The sequence below is a fragment of the Centrocercus urophasianus genome, unplaced genomic scaffold, assembly GCF_019232065.1.
Source record: "Centrocercus urophasianus isolate 14NV4802_14NV808 unplaced genomic scaffold, USGS_Curo_1.0 seq_37, whole genome shotgun sequence".
Classification (NCBI taxonomy): domain Eukaryota; kingdom Metazoa; phylum Chordata; class Aves; order Galliformes; family Phasianidae; genus Centrocercus; species Centrocercus urophasianus.
The window spans coordinates 2,567,735-2,583,687 of record NW_024884944.1 but is presented as its reverse complement, the minus strand read 5'-3'; the positions used below and the strand labels follow the sequence as shown (position 1 = coordinate 2,583,687).

General features: G+C 50.0%; 1 protein-coding gene across 2 annotated transcripts; it reads left to right on the top strand.

Annotated features, from left to right (window-relative positions):
- Positions 1–1,631: 1,631 nt before the first annotated feature.
- On the top strand, positions 1,632–15,655 carry B3GAT1 (beta-1,3-glucuronyltransferase 1). 2 transcript variants are annotated; one of them, XM_042832061.1, is made up of 5 exons: positions 1,632–1,709; positions 4,453–4,961; positions 7,361–7,657; positions 12,545–12,662; positions 13,551–15,655. In XM_042832061.1, the coding sequence occupies exons 1-4, from the start codon at positions 1,706–1,708 to the stop codon at positions 12,629–12,631; spliced, it is 897 nt and encodes a 298-aa protein (XP_042687995.1). In that variant the 5' UTR covers positions 1,632–1,705; the 3' UTR covers positions 12,632–12,662; positions 13,551–15,655. The 2 variants fall into 2 exon arrangements, with proteins under 2 accessions (XP_042687995.1, XP_042687996.1); XM_042832062.1 differs by lacking the exon at positions 1,632–1,709 and adding an exon at positions 1,867–2,011.
- The last annotated feature ends 298 nt before the right edge of the window (positions 15,656–15,953 follow it).

The following is a 15,953-nucleotide window of genomic DNA, read 5'->3' as shown; positions in this document are numbered from 1 at the left end:
CCACTGATTCCCCGAACCAGGCTGTAGGAAGCCCCATTCCCAGTAGAAGGGACATGTTTGGTGGCTGGTTTGGGGTTTTGTTGTTGTTTCCTGGCACAGGTTTTGGTGTGGGTATAGATCTGTCCCCAGAGAGCCCTCCTGGAACTGGCTGGGAATTTTTAATTGTGTGTGTAGGTTTTGTATAGGTTAAAGTAAAGGAGTCCCCAAAACATTTGTTAAGGATTTGCATGTGCATTCGAAGGACAAAGGCCTATCTGTGTTTTCCCTACCCCTTGTTTTCCCTGGCAAATGAACACCTCTGTGATTAAACTGCTTATCTGGAAGAGTCAGAATCCATCCAGCGACTTGAATACCACTTGCTTGTACCTTAAAGGGACAGCCCATCCATTCCTGGAGCCGTTACACTTCAAGTCTTCCCTTGGGCTTGGTGCCAGAGCCTCACTGTGCAGCCCAATGGTCAAGGCTCAGACAAGGGAGATTCAGATCAATCTGAGCAGGGCTAAACTGTAGATTTGAGCCCGGATCTCTCCATGACTGCCCAGTGCAACTGAGAAAAAGCAAGCTCCAAGGCTGTCAGGAAAAACATCCGCAAAGCAGCATCTGTATGCATCACATCCATAACCTGGGCTTGAGGAGCTCCCCTGTGATTTAAGGAGGGAATCTGATGGTTTCTAGGGCACTGCAGGGAAAGAGAAAAGCCAGGGAGCTTGTGGCTATGAGGGTGAGAGATTAGAGCTTTTGCCCAGCATGGAGACCTCCAGCCTTTGTCTGCAGTAATCTTTGGGCTCTCCTGAGTCTGCAATGCAGGCCTGGAAGCAGCAGGCTAATGTATTCCCCCACCAGGGAACAGTGGTACTAAACTGCTACCCATGTTTGCAAACTGTCCGCCGTGTGTATCCCTGCTAAGTGATGTACTTCTCTTGCCAAGATACTGGGATAAAATACAGTCTGCTTAAATCTTGTATGTGCTTGTATTGAATCAAACTAAGCTATTGTGGCAGTTTAATATACTCCACTTGCTACACCTCCAAGATGGAAGAAACGAACCTGAACAGGCCATTGGAAGCCTGAGTTAAAATTGGCTGCATCAGAGGTGCCAGTGGGATGGTCAGAGCTGAGGGATTACAGAGACAGGCAGCATGTGGGGCTGCTGGCTTTGCTGCAGCCATATCCCTATGAGCACAAGCACAGCCTTCCCTCCAGTTGTCCCATGGAGGGTTGGGGCTGCTGGTCAGAGCACTTACTGCTGCGTCAGGCAAGTGGTGCAGCTGGTGTGACTTCTGCTTCCTCCCAGGCCTGTGCTTAGTGAGCTGTGGGACAACTGGCTTGGAGGTGAAGGGCCTTTCTGGGCATGGATCAGAACTGGTATTGAGCAAGTGCTGCTCGGCTGATGCGGTGGGCTTGCTCAGTGAGTAGATGGGAAAGCAAACAGAGCCCTGAGCACCCAGGAGGCATCCATCTCTCCTGGAGGGGCTGGACGCGTTTCTGTCGCTCGCTGCCCTGGTTTAGTTTGCTTTTCTCAGGGAGGATTGGTGAGCTTTCTGGAGCAGTTCCCTGGTACTTTTCTCTGCCTGATATCTTTGCTTTGTGTTGCAGGTTTGCTGCCAGATGGGTGCCTGAGGTTCCTGCTGGAGGGCCCAACAGCATCCCATAGAAGCGCTCTCCTGGTCCCAGCAGCTGAGGCCCCTCCAAACCTGCTTCTGCAATGGGTGGGTTGTAAGCACTGGTAAGACCTACGAGTCGTGTCACCTTCGCTGCTCTCTCCCTCTCTCGCGTTCTCTTTCTCTGTCCCTGTTCCTTCCTGCCCATTTATTTCTGTTCTCCATTTGCTCTGCTGTTCTGTCTCTGGGGTTTTCACTGTTAGGTAATGAGGAGCTGTGGGTCCAGTCAGTCTTGGAGATGCTGAAGAGACGAGACATCCTGGCTATCGTGCTGATAGTTCTGCCCTGGACGCTACTAATCACCGTCTGGCACCAGAGCACCATTGCTCCACTGCTTGCAGTGCACAAGGGTGAGAGAAATCAAACCGGCCCATGCCAAGTCTGCATCACTCCCTCGTCCTCATCTCTCTCATTTCATTTCTCCATGGCAGCCATTCCCATCTCAGCTCCTGGTCCATGCTCATGCAGAAGCGTCCCCACTTCTGCTGCAGGAACAGCTCTGTGCTTTCCAGGGGTCTTTGGAGACATCAACCTCCAAGCCACAGGGTACGCTCCTTACTCTTGGAGAGCTCTTCCCCACCTATATCCAGATTCAGTGGAACAGAGCACAGAAGGAAAGTACTTTTGTTTTATTTCCCAATGATCTCTCTTTTTTTTTTTTTTTTAAGGGAGGAGTCTTTCTTCTTGGCTGTTCCTTTCTCTGGGCATCCTTCTGGGGAAGAAGGCCAGCTCATTTTCTGTCTCTAGGACCTTGCTCTGGGAGATATTCTACCCTTTTCATTTTAATGTTCACTCCCATCCTCAGCAGTTTCTTATTCTTTTGCTGAGCAGTCTTTTGCTGAGCCATTGGAATTGTCAGAAGCTCAGAGTCCATCCTGAAAAGTTTTACCTTTTCCTGGAGGACTTGGACCCCCACAAGGCTCAGGACAGCACTTAAGAGAAAGGAGACTGATCTCTCCAAAAGGTGAACAGTGTTTCACAGGATGTGAGATGCTCTATTGGGCTCCAAAACGGGATTTAGAAAAATATCCTGTCTGTATGGTGATTTGAATTGGTGCCCCTAAAAACTAGGACCAGTTTGTTGGTGAATGGTTGTGGACATTGAAGTCACAGCACAGAGACAGCCATGCTGTGACCTGGTCCTGAACTTGCTGGTGCCCTTGGTAAGATGCTTCCTCTGAGAGTGCTTCTATGAGCGCTCAGTGGAAAATGAGTGGTGAAAGAGACCGACCTGAAGCTCTTGGGAGAAATTGTTATGTGCTTGTAATGCATTTCTGAGATCTTTTGGTAGCAGGTGCTGAAAATGAGATGTGCATCTATATGCTGGTGGGGACACAGTGACAGTGGATAAATATGCCAGGATTTACAGCGGAGGGTTTGATCTGGGAGGGTTTGCAAACTATCTCTTCTTCAGGCTCCATGCTGGCTAATTACTTTATGCCTGTATCCAGTGCATTTTGCAGTTTCATTTTAGAATTGATTCTGGTGCTCTGTGCTGTCAGAGAGCTGTGTTATGTGATGCAGATGTGCTTCACCCTCTATAGGGCCTGATCCCCACTTGTGCAGGACACTTTGGTCCACAAACACGCACCCTCCCTCCTTCAAAGCTGCCGAGTACAAATCCCTCATTCATTTCAGGGCTGTATCAAAGGCTGTGCTGCTATATGTGTAACATGCTGTGAAAAACACACAGGTAGTACCTTGCTGGGTCAGATCTGATGGCAGTCTATTCCTGTTCTTTCTCATCTGAAGTCCCCAGCAGCAGCTGGCTTTGCAAAATCTGGGGCTCTTAAGAATCAGGCACCCACTAGAAAGCAGCTGGCGTACCTCAGAGTGGTGGTGCCCCTTTATCTCTCTCAGTTCCTAACTGTGGATGCTGGTGTTCTGCTGCTCTGCAGTAGTGTGAATGTGTGAAAGTTGCAGGCTGGAAAAGTGACAAATGCATGATTTTTTATTTATTTATTTATTTATTTTAACCTTGAGCTGACTGTGGCCAAGTCTTGCTTTGCAAGGCTTTTAGTAGTTTGGGTTGGTTTATGCTCTAGAGACTCTGTTTGCTGTACAGAGCTGCTTTATTGTTCAGATCCACCATACTGAATGGGCTGTCATGTTCAGAAACTGGTAGGGCTTTGTTGAGAAGTCAGTCAGAGGCAGGTAAAGCCTCGGCAGGAAAAAGCCTACAATGAGGGGCTTTATTTCTGCTCTGTGTTTCTAGATTTGAAGAGTGCCTTGCCCTTGCTTCCCTGTGCCACATCCCAGGCCTGTCAGGAAGCAGCAGGGTATGCAGTGTCCTGGCCAGCAATGCTGCTGGGAGCTTCAGGTGATACAGGGACTCCGTGTGTTCCACAGCTCCAGCCCAGTTTGGTTCCCCACTTCCCAGTCCCAGCGCAATGAGTTCTGCCCTGCTGAGCGTGGTGCCAAGAGCGCTGGAGCTCTTTGGGAACAACAGATCGTCAGTCCCTGTTGCTAATTTCATTATCTAGATCTAATTGCTCTACAAGTCTGTCTCCTCTGGGCACTCAGCTGCACCGCTGTCCTGGGCTCTCAGGCTCTGATGGATGCAGCTTTTCTAGCAGCAGGAACTTTGTTTCTCACGGGTGTTTGTCCCTGATTCCTTTATTAATTTGTGTACTTATTTATTCAAGCCTCCTTTTGAGCTTGTTTCCTTTCCTCTCAGGCTGTGAGGGTGACCTCCTGCTATCAGCACTCAGCCTGCTGGCTCATCTGGGGGGACGGGGGGTGTCGGAGGACCGAGTCCATGCGGTTTTTCTTCTCTCGTACCCTTGCTCAGATGATGGTGGTGACTCCCGGCGTGATCTCGCTGCAGGCTTGGACTCCAAGGAATACTGCTTGTCGGACCGGGACATTGTGGAGGTGGTGAGGACAGAATATGTTTATACTCGCCCACCCCCGTGGTCAGACACCCTTCCCACTATCCACGTCATTACACCCACCTACAGCCGGCCCGTGCAGAAAGCAGAGCTGACGCGCCTGGCCAACACCCTGCTGCATGTGCCAAACCTGCACTGGATCCTGGTGGAGGACTCCCAGCGGCGCACACCCCTCATCACCCGGCTGCTACGGGACACGGGGCTCAACTACACCCACCTCAACGTGGAGACCCCTCGCAACTACAAGCTGCGGGGAGACATGAGGGACCCCCGCATCCCCCGGGGGACCATGCAGAGGAACCTTGCCCTGAGGTGGCTGAGAGAGACCTTTAACAAAAACAACAGCCAGCCTGGGATTGTTTACTTTGCTGATGATGACAACACCTACAGCCTGGAGCTCTTTGAGGAGGTAAGGCCCTGCTGGAGGAGCCCCAGCCTGCTGATCTCAGTATGTGGGCTGCGAAAGCTGCTGTATACATTCTCTTCTGTGCTCTGGATCAGTCCTATGTGCAGTGATCCCAGAGCAGCTGTCCTGAATGTTTCTGGGCAGGGGATCTTTAAGGTCCCATCCAACCTAAGCCAATGTATGTTTCTGTGATTCGTCTGGGGCTTGGTGACATGACTGCAGTGTTTGTGCTGGTGTCAAAAGCAATGCAAATTAATGGGGATCCCAGCATAGCTTATGGCATGTGGTCAGGAGGCACGCATCCATGCTCCAGTCACTGGAGTCGTTGGCAGCGTTGAAAGGGATCTTGTTGGCCTAGCTCACACACTCCCAGCTTCTGCAGTTGGGGCTTTTAGCTGTGCTGCTTTCCTGAGGGAGCAGGAATAAAGCTTTTCTCTTGGTACCATAAACCCAAGCTAAACACTTCCATGAGGAGGAGGAGTGGTCATCACGAAGCAGCAGCTAGCTGATGGGATCTGAGCAAGAAGAACATGTAGGTAGTTTTAGTTTATTATCAAGAGAGCTGATGAAGAGCTGCTTATGCTGTGGAGAGCCCTGTTAGGGTTGGAACATCATCTGCTGTCCTTTGTGCTTGGGCAGGCACACGTGCCCAGCAAGGGAACCCCCAGATCCCACCCTGGAGGAGGTTCCAGACTGATCTGCTGTCATCTGCTGCCTTCTCTGCCATCCCTACATACTGCACTTGGCTGTCTGTTCATCCCTGTTTCTTCTTGTTTGAGGAGTCCCTGGGGTATCTGCTCCTTGCTTGCTGTTTGCGTTTGTTTGCTCTCATCCCAGCATGTTCAGTGGTTAAACTCTGTAGCTGTCAAGAACCCAACGCCTGCTCTGCACAGCAGAGGACTCTGCCGTTGCAGAGTGGTGCCAGCACAGCACTCACAGGATGTCTGGTTCAGAGATGTTCTGTGCACTTGTCTCTGGATTGCCATGCTTACGAGGAACATTTGACATCGCCTGCTTCATATCCTGGAAACATGGAGCCCTTTATGCTGCCTGGAGAGGGCTTTGGAGGGAGATGTGTACCTCACCTCTCAGGAAAGAGCTGTTCCCATAGTCTCTGAGGCTGAGATCCTGCAACGTGGGACAAAAAAAGTAGGATTCCCTCCTTCTCCAGTGGCTGCCAGTTCCTATACCAGGGATCTCCTGTTTATTCACTCCATACATGCCCCTTTCTCTTCCCTGATGGCTCTCACTTCAGCTTGGATAGCCACAGAATATACGCACTTTTAAAGCTGAAAGCAAACTCAAGCTGAATGTCTTTCTTCCACTTTTCTCCTTTGAGGCTGGTGCTGGCAGCATCTTCAGAGAGACGCTGCATTAATAAAGCAGAAAGGGTTCCTTCATTCACCCGTGTGCTTTGCTGAGAGAGCCTTCTCCTCTCTCTGATACAGAGCTGCAGTTAAGGTTACGTGGAGCCAACAGAACGTGCTGTGAAATGCAGAAGACACGCATTATTGTTCCCTGTGGACAGGCACTGCTGTTAGCGTGTGTATAATGCAGAAGGGCAAGTGCCAGAGCTCTTCTGGTCTCGTTTGCAGTAATTAGCAGTGATGAGATTAGCTCTGGGAGATCCCTGATCTAAGAGCCTGGGCTGAGAGCAGAGCGTGAGGCTGAGGCTGCCAGAGAGCAGGACCAGCCATTGGGAGTGCAGGCAGACCGGTGTTCTGATCATCTGCACTGGCAGGCACACACACTGAAGTGTCCCCTGACAGCTCCTATCTATTTCTAGTGACCCCTTTGGGAGCAGAGGCATTTGATGTCCTTCTGGGTAGCAGGGCCAGCTGCAACGCCCTGTCCTGTGTGCTCCTCCCAACCCTGCTCTTGTGAGCTCCCCCTAACCACACTTTTAGCTTTCCTGTGTCTCATCGCTTGAGACTGCAGCTTTCAGAGAAAACACCTTTCTTCCAAGATACGTTGCTCCCGGATTCCTTGGGCAACATGCTTTTCCCCGGCTGTCCTGACTTGCCCTACCATCCATGCAGAGAACTGATGTCCCACAGCTCTGAAGGCCTTTCGACAAAAAAAAAAAAAATAATAAAAATCACTTAAACCTCAGTTGCTTGCAGCTTTGTTCCTAGCAGCTGAGCTCACGCTTGGTCCCATGGCTGTGAGCCCCTTCCCAAAACACCACGTTTCTGCAGCCCCAGGATGCACATCCTTTTACAGGTGAGTGATGCACAAAGCTCCGTTGCTCCAAGTCACAGCGGTGCCTGGGAGCATCACCCAGGCTTCCAGCCCCACGTGTCTCCTGCAGGACACTGGGAAGGTGAAGGTGTTTTGCTGGAGGTGTGTTTCCCCTCCTTCAGCACACCCCCACCGTGCCCTTCTCTCTCCTTTGCCTCCAGATGCGCAGCACCAGAAAGGTGTCGGTGTGGCCAGTAGCCTTCGTCGGTGGCTTGCGCTACGAATCCCCCAAAGTGAACGCAGCAGGGAAGGTCTACGGCTGGAAAACTGTGTTTGACCCCCATCGGCCCTTTGCTATAGACATGGCAGGGTTTGCTGTGAACCTCAGACTGATCCTCCAGCGATCTCAGGCGTACTTCAAACTGCGAGGAGTGAAGGGAGGCTACCAGGAGAGCAGCCTGCTGCGGGAGCTGGTCACCCTGAACGACCTTGAGCCGAAAGCTGCCAATTGCACTAAGGTATGGTCTCTTCCTCATACGTGGGATGTGAGGACCTGGTGAGAGGGCATGCCGATGGTTCTTGCCCTAAAGACTCTGCAGTCCAATATGAGAGGCAGCAGATGGATATCTATGTGGGATGACGGGAGTGTGCGAGATGCAATGAGACAATGCTGGTTAGCGTGACAGGCATCAATCAGAGCACATCAGCAAAGAGGAGCTGTCAAGTGCTCTGAAAGCTTTGTGAGCGGGTGGCAGGCACTGGAGGGACTTTATCTGGGATCAGAGACTCCTGTGTAGTGCTCACACCTCTGTCTGTAGCAGGCAGCCACCCAACCTCCGTTGTGCAATTATCCCAGGAGGACTTTTCTTTTTTTACAAATGAGCTGTTACTGCAGACAGAGACAGTGTTGGGCCATCTATTCCAGGTCCTCATCCACTTCAGAGCTGAAAGCTTTTCCTGCAAAAAGCTCTGGCCTTGCCCTGCAATTAGGTCTTTCTGCCTCTTTCCCCCCCCTTACTGCCCTGCTAGCAAATGGTGGCTGGAAATTAGTGTGCTTTCAGCAGATTAAGGGAGATGCCCAGGTTGCTTTTAGAAGAGTTGGGGCATTGAGAGGAAAGGGAGGAAGGAAAAGGCTGGAGGTAAGAAATGGTGCTGTCAGACAGGCTGCTGTGCCAGTGTTGCACGCAGAGCTGCAGGTCAGAGCTGGAGGGGAAGCAGCAATTGCTGCCCAGGATTTGAGGCAGACTGTATTTCTTTTTCTGGCACGGCTGTAGGGATCTTACAAGGGTCCTTGTTGAGGACTGAATGCTGTCTGTTCCTGGCAAACTCTGAGTGCAGCTTTGCAGTTTGGGCTTTGCCTTTCTGCTGTTAGCCATTGCCAGCAGCCTCCATTTTCGAATTGCTGTTTTGTTCACCCTTCTGATGAGGAGGAGAGTCTGAACAAGCAGCAGAGGAGGACAAGAGGTGGCTGTGCTCTGGGGTCCCCAGCATGAGAGTACAGACTCTCAATGGGCCAGTGTGCTCCTAGCAAGTGTCTGCTCACAGCTGTACAGCTCTGCAGTCAGATTTACATTACAGATTATGATGTGCTCAGGTACCATCGTTAAGAAGGGATCACAGAACTGTGTAACAGACATCTGCTCTCCAGAAGGGCTGCCCTTGCTGCATAGTGCCATAATGTTCAGCTGCCTTCAGCCCACAGATGCTCAGTCCTGCAAAAACCTTACGCTTTGATTGAAGATATACATTCTGTTTGTCTTCTTAATTTGATATCCACCAAAAATGAAGAAGAAAATGAAAGAAGTCAAAGTGAATTGCCCAGGCTGGTTAGCAGTAGGGTTGTGAGGGAACGTGGCTTTACAAGCGTGCTGTATATTTCTGCGTCCTGCTGCTTCTACGTTTCCCCCACAGCACACAAAGCTCTCTTCAATCCGTTGACACATTACATCTGACAGGATCAAGGTCTAAAAGATCTCGTGTTCCCATAAGGTTGATGTAACTGGGACATATTCTGCTCCCTGTTTCCTATGAGTGCCTGAGGAAATGAGCTGCAGCGCTCAACCAGAGCCCTTAAAGGACAGAGACCTTGTCAGCGGCCTCAGCTATTCACACAGCATGAGAGAGCACAGACCACAAAATACAAGGGCACTGCAAATGATGTGCTGCTTGTTCCAACTGCCCATGCAGCTCCTTGTTTCCCCAGATGGATGCAGTCGTATAGTTCTCTGGGTGAGGCAAGCTTTTGTGCTCTCAGGGGATTTTGGTAGCTAAAAGCAGCCATTCCTCCACTCTTCTTCCCTCCTGGCTGAGTGTGATGTGGGATTAAAGCTGTGGGCTCACAGCCTGGCATTTAGGTGAATGTTGCTGAAGGGAACTGGCTGGCAGCCGTGTGCTGGGCAGGGATTGCTGGGCGGCAGCGTGTGTGTGGGCAGTGTGAAATGCCACCATGGGAATGGCACTGCTGTCACACACAGGCTGAGAACAGGCAGCAGAGAGTGCAGAGAGTGTCCCTGCAATGCCTGCACCCCAAACCAATCCTTTAGGTCTGGGAACCAGCTCTGAAAGAGGGATAAATCCTTATGCATCAGAGGAGAGCAAGCCTGGCCCTGCAGCAGCCAAGGAATTACGCAGCAAAAGGGACCAGGGCTGGCTGCTTCGTGACATCACAGCTGTAAAACAGCTAAAGCTGACTGCTAATGGACAGGAGGGAGAGAAAAACTCAGCCTAAGGCAAGAAAGCTTGTAAAGGAGTGCTTTGCTTCCTCCTGATCTTACCCTGTGGTGCTGCAGAGTAGGCAGGGAGTTGTGAGCTCTTTGTGTTCCTTCCCTTTCAGGGGCTGAGCAACGGGATATGGATAGAGCAGATCTGCCCTTCTTTTGCTTAGATTTCTCCTGAAATTGGGCTGCTGGGTTGGTGTGGTTTGCAGTGAGCAGTCAGTACCCTGGCTGCTGTGTGACAGCACTTTGTTGGTAAAGCTTCACACACAGTGCCTGAGCTGGTGATTTTTAAGGGATGTGCAGAACCTGGAGGGCTCCTTTTGCCTCGTTGAGCCCTGATGAGTCTCCAGAACTGCTGTGCCAATTCCATCCCCCTGTAGCAAAGCTGAAAGCTGTCTGAGCCATCTGAGCAGTTTGGGTTTTGCAGCACCCTGCTTGCTCCAGGACCTTCGGACCATGTGGTGGCTGTGGTAACTCAGATTGGACCACCAGAACCCTTTCCTGTGTTCTTGAGCTCTGCCTGTAACACCTATCACCTTCAAGGTGGTGGAACTGCATAGCTAGCAATTACTGTTTTAAGTAGCAGCTATTGCTGCCTTCTATGGAGGGCTTTTGGTACTGGAAATCCCATGACCCCCTCCTACTACAGGCTGACTTGCCTGCTTAATTTCCTGTTGGAAGACAGTGAAAAAGCTTGCAATTTCAATGAAGCCTTATAGTCTTAGACCTCATGATTCTGGATGACAAGGCTGTCAATGACTGATGTGTGTTGCAGTAGTGAGGATTTGTAAAGGGAATGCAGGTGACCTGCAGGAACCACTGCCCAGGGGAGATCAGGCACTCAGACCTCCCCTTTTCTCCCATGCAAACTGCACGTTTGCACAAACCAAAGCTGCTCTGAGACATCAAACCAACGCTTGTGGAAAGCATCAAGCTGAGAGCAAAAGCAGGTGTTGCTGTGTAAAATGGTGCTCTCCCTCCCATATTAAAGAGCGCTGTGTGAGAAACGGTAGAAGCTGCTGCATTGAGCTGCAAACTCTGAGAATCAGTCAGTTGTGGTCAGTTAATTCCACATAACTGCCTTTTTGGCACTCGGATTTAACAATGTCAAAGCGGGATGCAATTGAAAAGAAAAGCTATTAATCTGTATTTGTGCCTTAGTGCCTGGAGCTGTGGGAGCCTGAGCCCTGTTGCTGGCGGTGTTTGTATGGGAGCAGCTTTTCCCTGCTCCTGCTGGAAAGCAGAACTGCCCACCAGCTTGCTTTCCAGCACCTGCACTGCATTAAGGCTTGGCTATTCTATTTGTTGGACGAGGAGCTCGTAGCTGATGCTGACGTTGCCTGGAGAGCTGCTTGGCGAGACCTGTTTGCTTTTGCTTTTCATTAGGAAGTAAATCAGTAACTGCAGCAGTGTAATAGCAGTGGCTTCTTGGGAAGGTGGGGGGCTCCTGTTTAACTAGAAGGGCTTGAGGAGTGCTTTGTTCACCCTTTAGAAGCAGAGTGCAGCCTCGTTTTTCAGAAAAGCAGGGAGTGGGTACAAGGCAGTTTGCAGATATTTGGACTGAATGCACTGAGCATTGTCATAGCAACAAGAGGGAGACCCCTGCGAGGAGGAACCATCACTGAGCAGGTGAGAGGGAGCAGGAAGCCACATCTCTGAAGGGACAAAACTGCTGCCAGCAGTACAGCTTGTAGTGCTGAGCACTGAGCAGAATTGAGTCTGGTGAGGGGAGAGCGTTTCCAGAGCTTGGAGCATGGCATGGCTGAGAGGAGCTATTGAGCTATAATACCTCTCCCACCACAGATGTCAGGCAACCTCTTCCGTTTGTTTTTTTTGTTTGTTTGTTTGTTTTCCAGTTCTTTTTTGCAGGTGTTGATTTACATTGAGCTTCACTGCTCAGATCTTAGTAGAACTTACATCCCCGTGTGCTTCAGTGCTGGTTTCAGTAGGTTGGAGAGGGGCCCTGAAAATGATGCAATGCATTGTACCTGGTCTGGAATAGCAGGAGCAGCACTGGGGCTGGCGTTTTGGAGGAGATGCGCATGGGGAGCCCTGAGCATGTGGGAGCAATGGAGTATTCTGTACCAAGCTGATGGCTCTGGTACCTCTGAGAGCAGAGGTGGCAACAGACAACTAGAGCAGCAGTAAGGACTTCTCCCATCAGTGGCACTTCATCACCTCTTCAGGGTCATGAAAGAATTTAAAAAGAAGTAGTGTAATGAGGTTAGCAAGCAGTCACAATGTGAGCCGATGTGGCAAGAGGTGGCTTTTCCATTCTGCACCCAGCAAACTGCTCCACGCTGCCCAAGGGTGGGCTAACACTATAAGCAAGAGCCAGAGTCAGGATCCTGACTGTGGGAGACGTGCGTCTGATCCTCTGGCGATGAGGGAACGGCCTTACATCATTGGCAGGACTGATGAGCCTTTGGAGGAAGATTGTTGATAACCACGTGGAAGGAGCAGGTTAATGTCCCAAGACAGTACACTATAAGATAGGTAATTTCTGTGCACTGTGCATTCTGGGTAGCAGCAGGCCAACCTAAATGAAGTTTTATGCAAAGCTCCTTGCAGCTGTGAATGCACCATTAGGCCCCAGGGTAGATGGTTAAATTGCACTATTGATTTAACGTGCAAGAATGTTTGTTGGTGCAGTGAAGGGATGCAGCTAATGACTTCTGGTTTCTTCAGATTTTAGTCTGGCATACGAGGACAGAAAAGCCTGTGCTGGTGAATGAGGGGAAGAAAGGATTCACAGATCCCAATGTGGAAATCTGAGCGTGCACAGCTGAGTGGAGACCAACACCAGGTGAGAGCTCATGTTCTGGAACTGCAAGGAGAAACAGCAAAGGAGGAAAATACCAAACAGTGACAGAACACAAACCACACACAGTCAGTGACAATAAGGGAGGGTGTAGGTTAAACCCCAAATGGGGCATTATGTATCTATTTACCTAAGGTCAGCATATAGTGTCTCTGGATACCACTGCTGGAGGAGAAAGGAGAGGAGGAAAAAGCAAACATGCATGCTGGTGGCTGACTTCTCCTTTGTTTGTTTCGTGCCCTGGCTTCTCACCTTTAATTACCTGAGCATTCTGGTGCATTTAAATCATCTGTATGTCCAGAGTGCACCCTGCAGTTGGTTTGCTAGAGTGAAGGATGAAATATTTCCTCATACCTGCATCCAGACTGCTGCTCTTCATTATTAGGGGGGGGAAAAAACATATATGCACAACTCCCTTCAACCAGGGTGCAGAACCAGGCCTGGAGGGGAGAGAAGATTGCTGCTTGTTCTCTTTTCCTCTCAGACACAGAGAAGTCAGAGCAGCAAGGGGTATGGGAGAGGGGCGGATCTGCTCAGCAGCAGTGTATTTTTAACATAATGAGTTCTTACAGCACGTTCCCTCGGGCTGCAGTGATGGAGCCCTGCCTGCTGCAGGGCCTGCGCTGTGGCCCGTTGGCAGGACAGCAAAGGAAAGCCTGCACTGCACGCTGTCTGTGCTATATATAGCAGCTTTGCAGAGAGGCCATAGCTCTTCAGTGCTGTCACAACTGCTTTCTACCAACACCCAGTTGCCTAGCAGCAGTAGTCACAGCTCTGCAATCTGAGATGGGTTTTGGGTTAGCTCCAAGGGGTGGCAGCTCACTGCAGTGAGGCAGAGGGGTAATAAACATGCTGGTTGTGTCTCTGTTGCAGAAGATTTCCTCATGCACAGCCTCCAAGGTTTCTCCCCACAGCATACAGCCAGACATGCAGTAGCCAGGACCTCTGCTGACTTCCAAGAGTTTTAGTGTACTGAAAGCAAGCAACACTGCATACATAAACTACCCGGATCCCCCCGCCCTTCCTCCTGGACTCTGAGCAGAACCTGATGCTCTGGGGGTGGAGAAAAAGCACAGAAATACAGGACTGAACTTCCCTACAGGAGCAGCTGCCCTGCGAGACACTCGGTTTGGGAGAAGTGCATGACACACTGAAGATGCAGCCCAGCTGGAAGGGCAGCCCAGACTGAGCAGGCTGCTATACAGGACCTGAGAGCAAGGGTGAGAATGCACACACGAGTATGCTGGCCCCGATGACTTGTCCTCCCCAGACACACACCCTGTGGCTGTGTGTCCACAGAGCAGCTCCCTGCTGACAGAGGGGGCAGCTGCCTTCCAAGATGGCACCTCAGCCCTTAATTCTAAACCTACTTTAATCAGTGTTTGTGATGCTGCACAAGACAGGAAGGCTTTGGGGGAGAGTGAAAAGCAAGGCAGGTTAGAACAAACCCACTTGTACATCTGATTCTTGTATCCCCTTCTTCCCCTTCCATTTGGCTCCATGGTTTGGAGAGTGCTCTATGCTCTTGCATGGAGTTACATGCACAGCATGCAGCCCTTGATGCTAAAAGAGCTGTGAGGGGTTTTTAAAGAGATTATTGTGGCCCTGCACCATAGAACTAAGATCTGAGCCCAGATGAAGTATTATTTAGCTCTCATTTGGTTAACGTGAGCATTAGGTATGGGATTCTCAGAAGGGTGCTTCTACATAAAGCCAAATTTCTACTCTTAAAAAATGAAGTTAACTGCTTAAAAATAGGGATTGAACAAGAAAAACTTATTTTAGTACATCTACCATCTGCGTGGAGTGTATCCTTCAGCCCTAGCTCCTCTTTCAGGTCCAGACTGGTGTGCAAAGCCACACTGGAGCCAATCAGGAGTTAACTAGTGGGAACAGAGCAGCACCCTTGTAAAGGGTAGGTTGAAAAACTAAGCAGAATATTAGTTGCCTCTTCCCTGCTCTGTGACTTCAAAGGCACTGATGAAAGGGTATTCTCTAATGAAACTGTACCCTGCTCCTCAGCAAGAGGCAGGTGGCTGAGCAGTGCAGAGGAGGAACCTGGGTGCTGCTGCCTCGGCTGACTCTGTTTGGAAACAAACTTGCTGAGGAAGAAATTCAGGTACAGCTCAGCTCTTCTCCCTACCTCCAGCCCAAACACACAGAACTCAGCACCCTCCCCTCACAGCTGTCAAACATCTGATCAATTCCCACTGCCCCAATTCTTTCAGAAGGGCCTGAAGCACAATTTTCCCTTTGAGTCAAGGGAAAGAGTAATCCCAGATTTGGTTCTTTTTAGCCCTAACGCATAGAATTATTTAAGTACTACAGGTGGGATTGTTAGCTTCAAAGTGCAGAATTCTCCCCTTGGTCTGATGGCTGTGCATTCCCTAATATTTAAAGAAACATTTGGGTGTTTTTTTTAAGTTATTTTCTCCCACTGTCTTTCAGAATTGATGGGGGAAAGCTGCATTGCTCAGCTCTCAGTCATAAAGCCTTGCTAAATAGCCTTTAGAATGTTCTTTTAGATGCATTGGCTGAAGTGCTACATGGATAGAAAGCATCCAGTTCCACCGGCCACTCTATGGGAACAGGCACTGTTACCTTATGCTAAAATAGGAGCTCTCTGCATTTGAGTAGGCTGATTCTATTCTTGTATGAGCAGCCCAACCTCAGTTCAGTCTGCACACCCTAGAGGGCCAAGAGACATTGTTAAAGGCATACAAATTCTACTGCTATGCTAGTTCCCAACTGCTGGCCTCTCCTAGCTGCATGTTTTCATTCACTAACATCAGCTCCAGCCCCTGCTGAGCTGCAGCCTTCCCTCCTCAGAAGAAAATAACTTCCAGAAAAACACAAAGGCCCAAGTCCTGACCACGGCCCTGCTTTTACACTTCTCAAAGTTGGGCCCTTCCACCTTGCACAGCTGCACTGTGGGTCTGGGGAGCAGAGATGTGCACGCTCAGTGAGACCAGCTCTGGTCAGGGTGGAGTGTATTACAGCTGCACTGTCTGTTCTCAGTTTTAAATAAACTGTATTTAAATTTGTTAAATAAAATTAAGTATGGTTTTTAAGAGCTAGAATGCCCTGCAACTCCATTCTGAGAGGCAGTGCACACGGTTGTGCTTCTCAGAGCCCAGATCTCCCATTTTGCAAGTATTTATGCGACTCCTTGGCTTCTATCACAACCAAAACCTGATTGCTGCTCCTTGATAAGGGGGAATTTCATCTCCAGGTGGAGGGAGCTCTCTTCTCCATGATTGAAAGCTCTCACTTGGT

Excerpts from the sequence above, each read along its gene's own strand:
- B3GAT1 (XM_042832062.1), top strand. The coding sequence starts at position 1,900 with ATGCTGAAGAGACGAGACATCCTGGCTATCGTGCTGATAGTTCTGCCC. Across the intron at positions 2,012-4,452 it reads ACTGCTTGCAGTGCACAAGG|ATGATGGTGGTGACTCCCGG; the intron begins GTGAGAGAAATC and ends ACCCTTGCTCAG. Across the intron at positions 7,658-12,544 it reads AAGCTGCCAATTGCACTAAG|ATTTTAGTCTGGCATACGAG; the intron begins GTATGGTCTCTT and ends TGGTTTCTTCAG.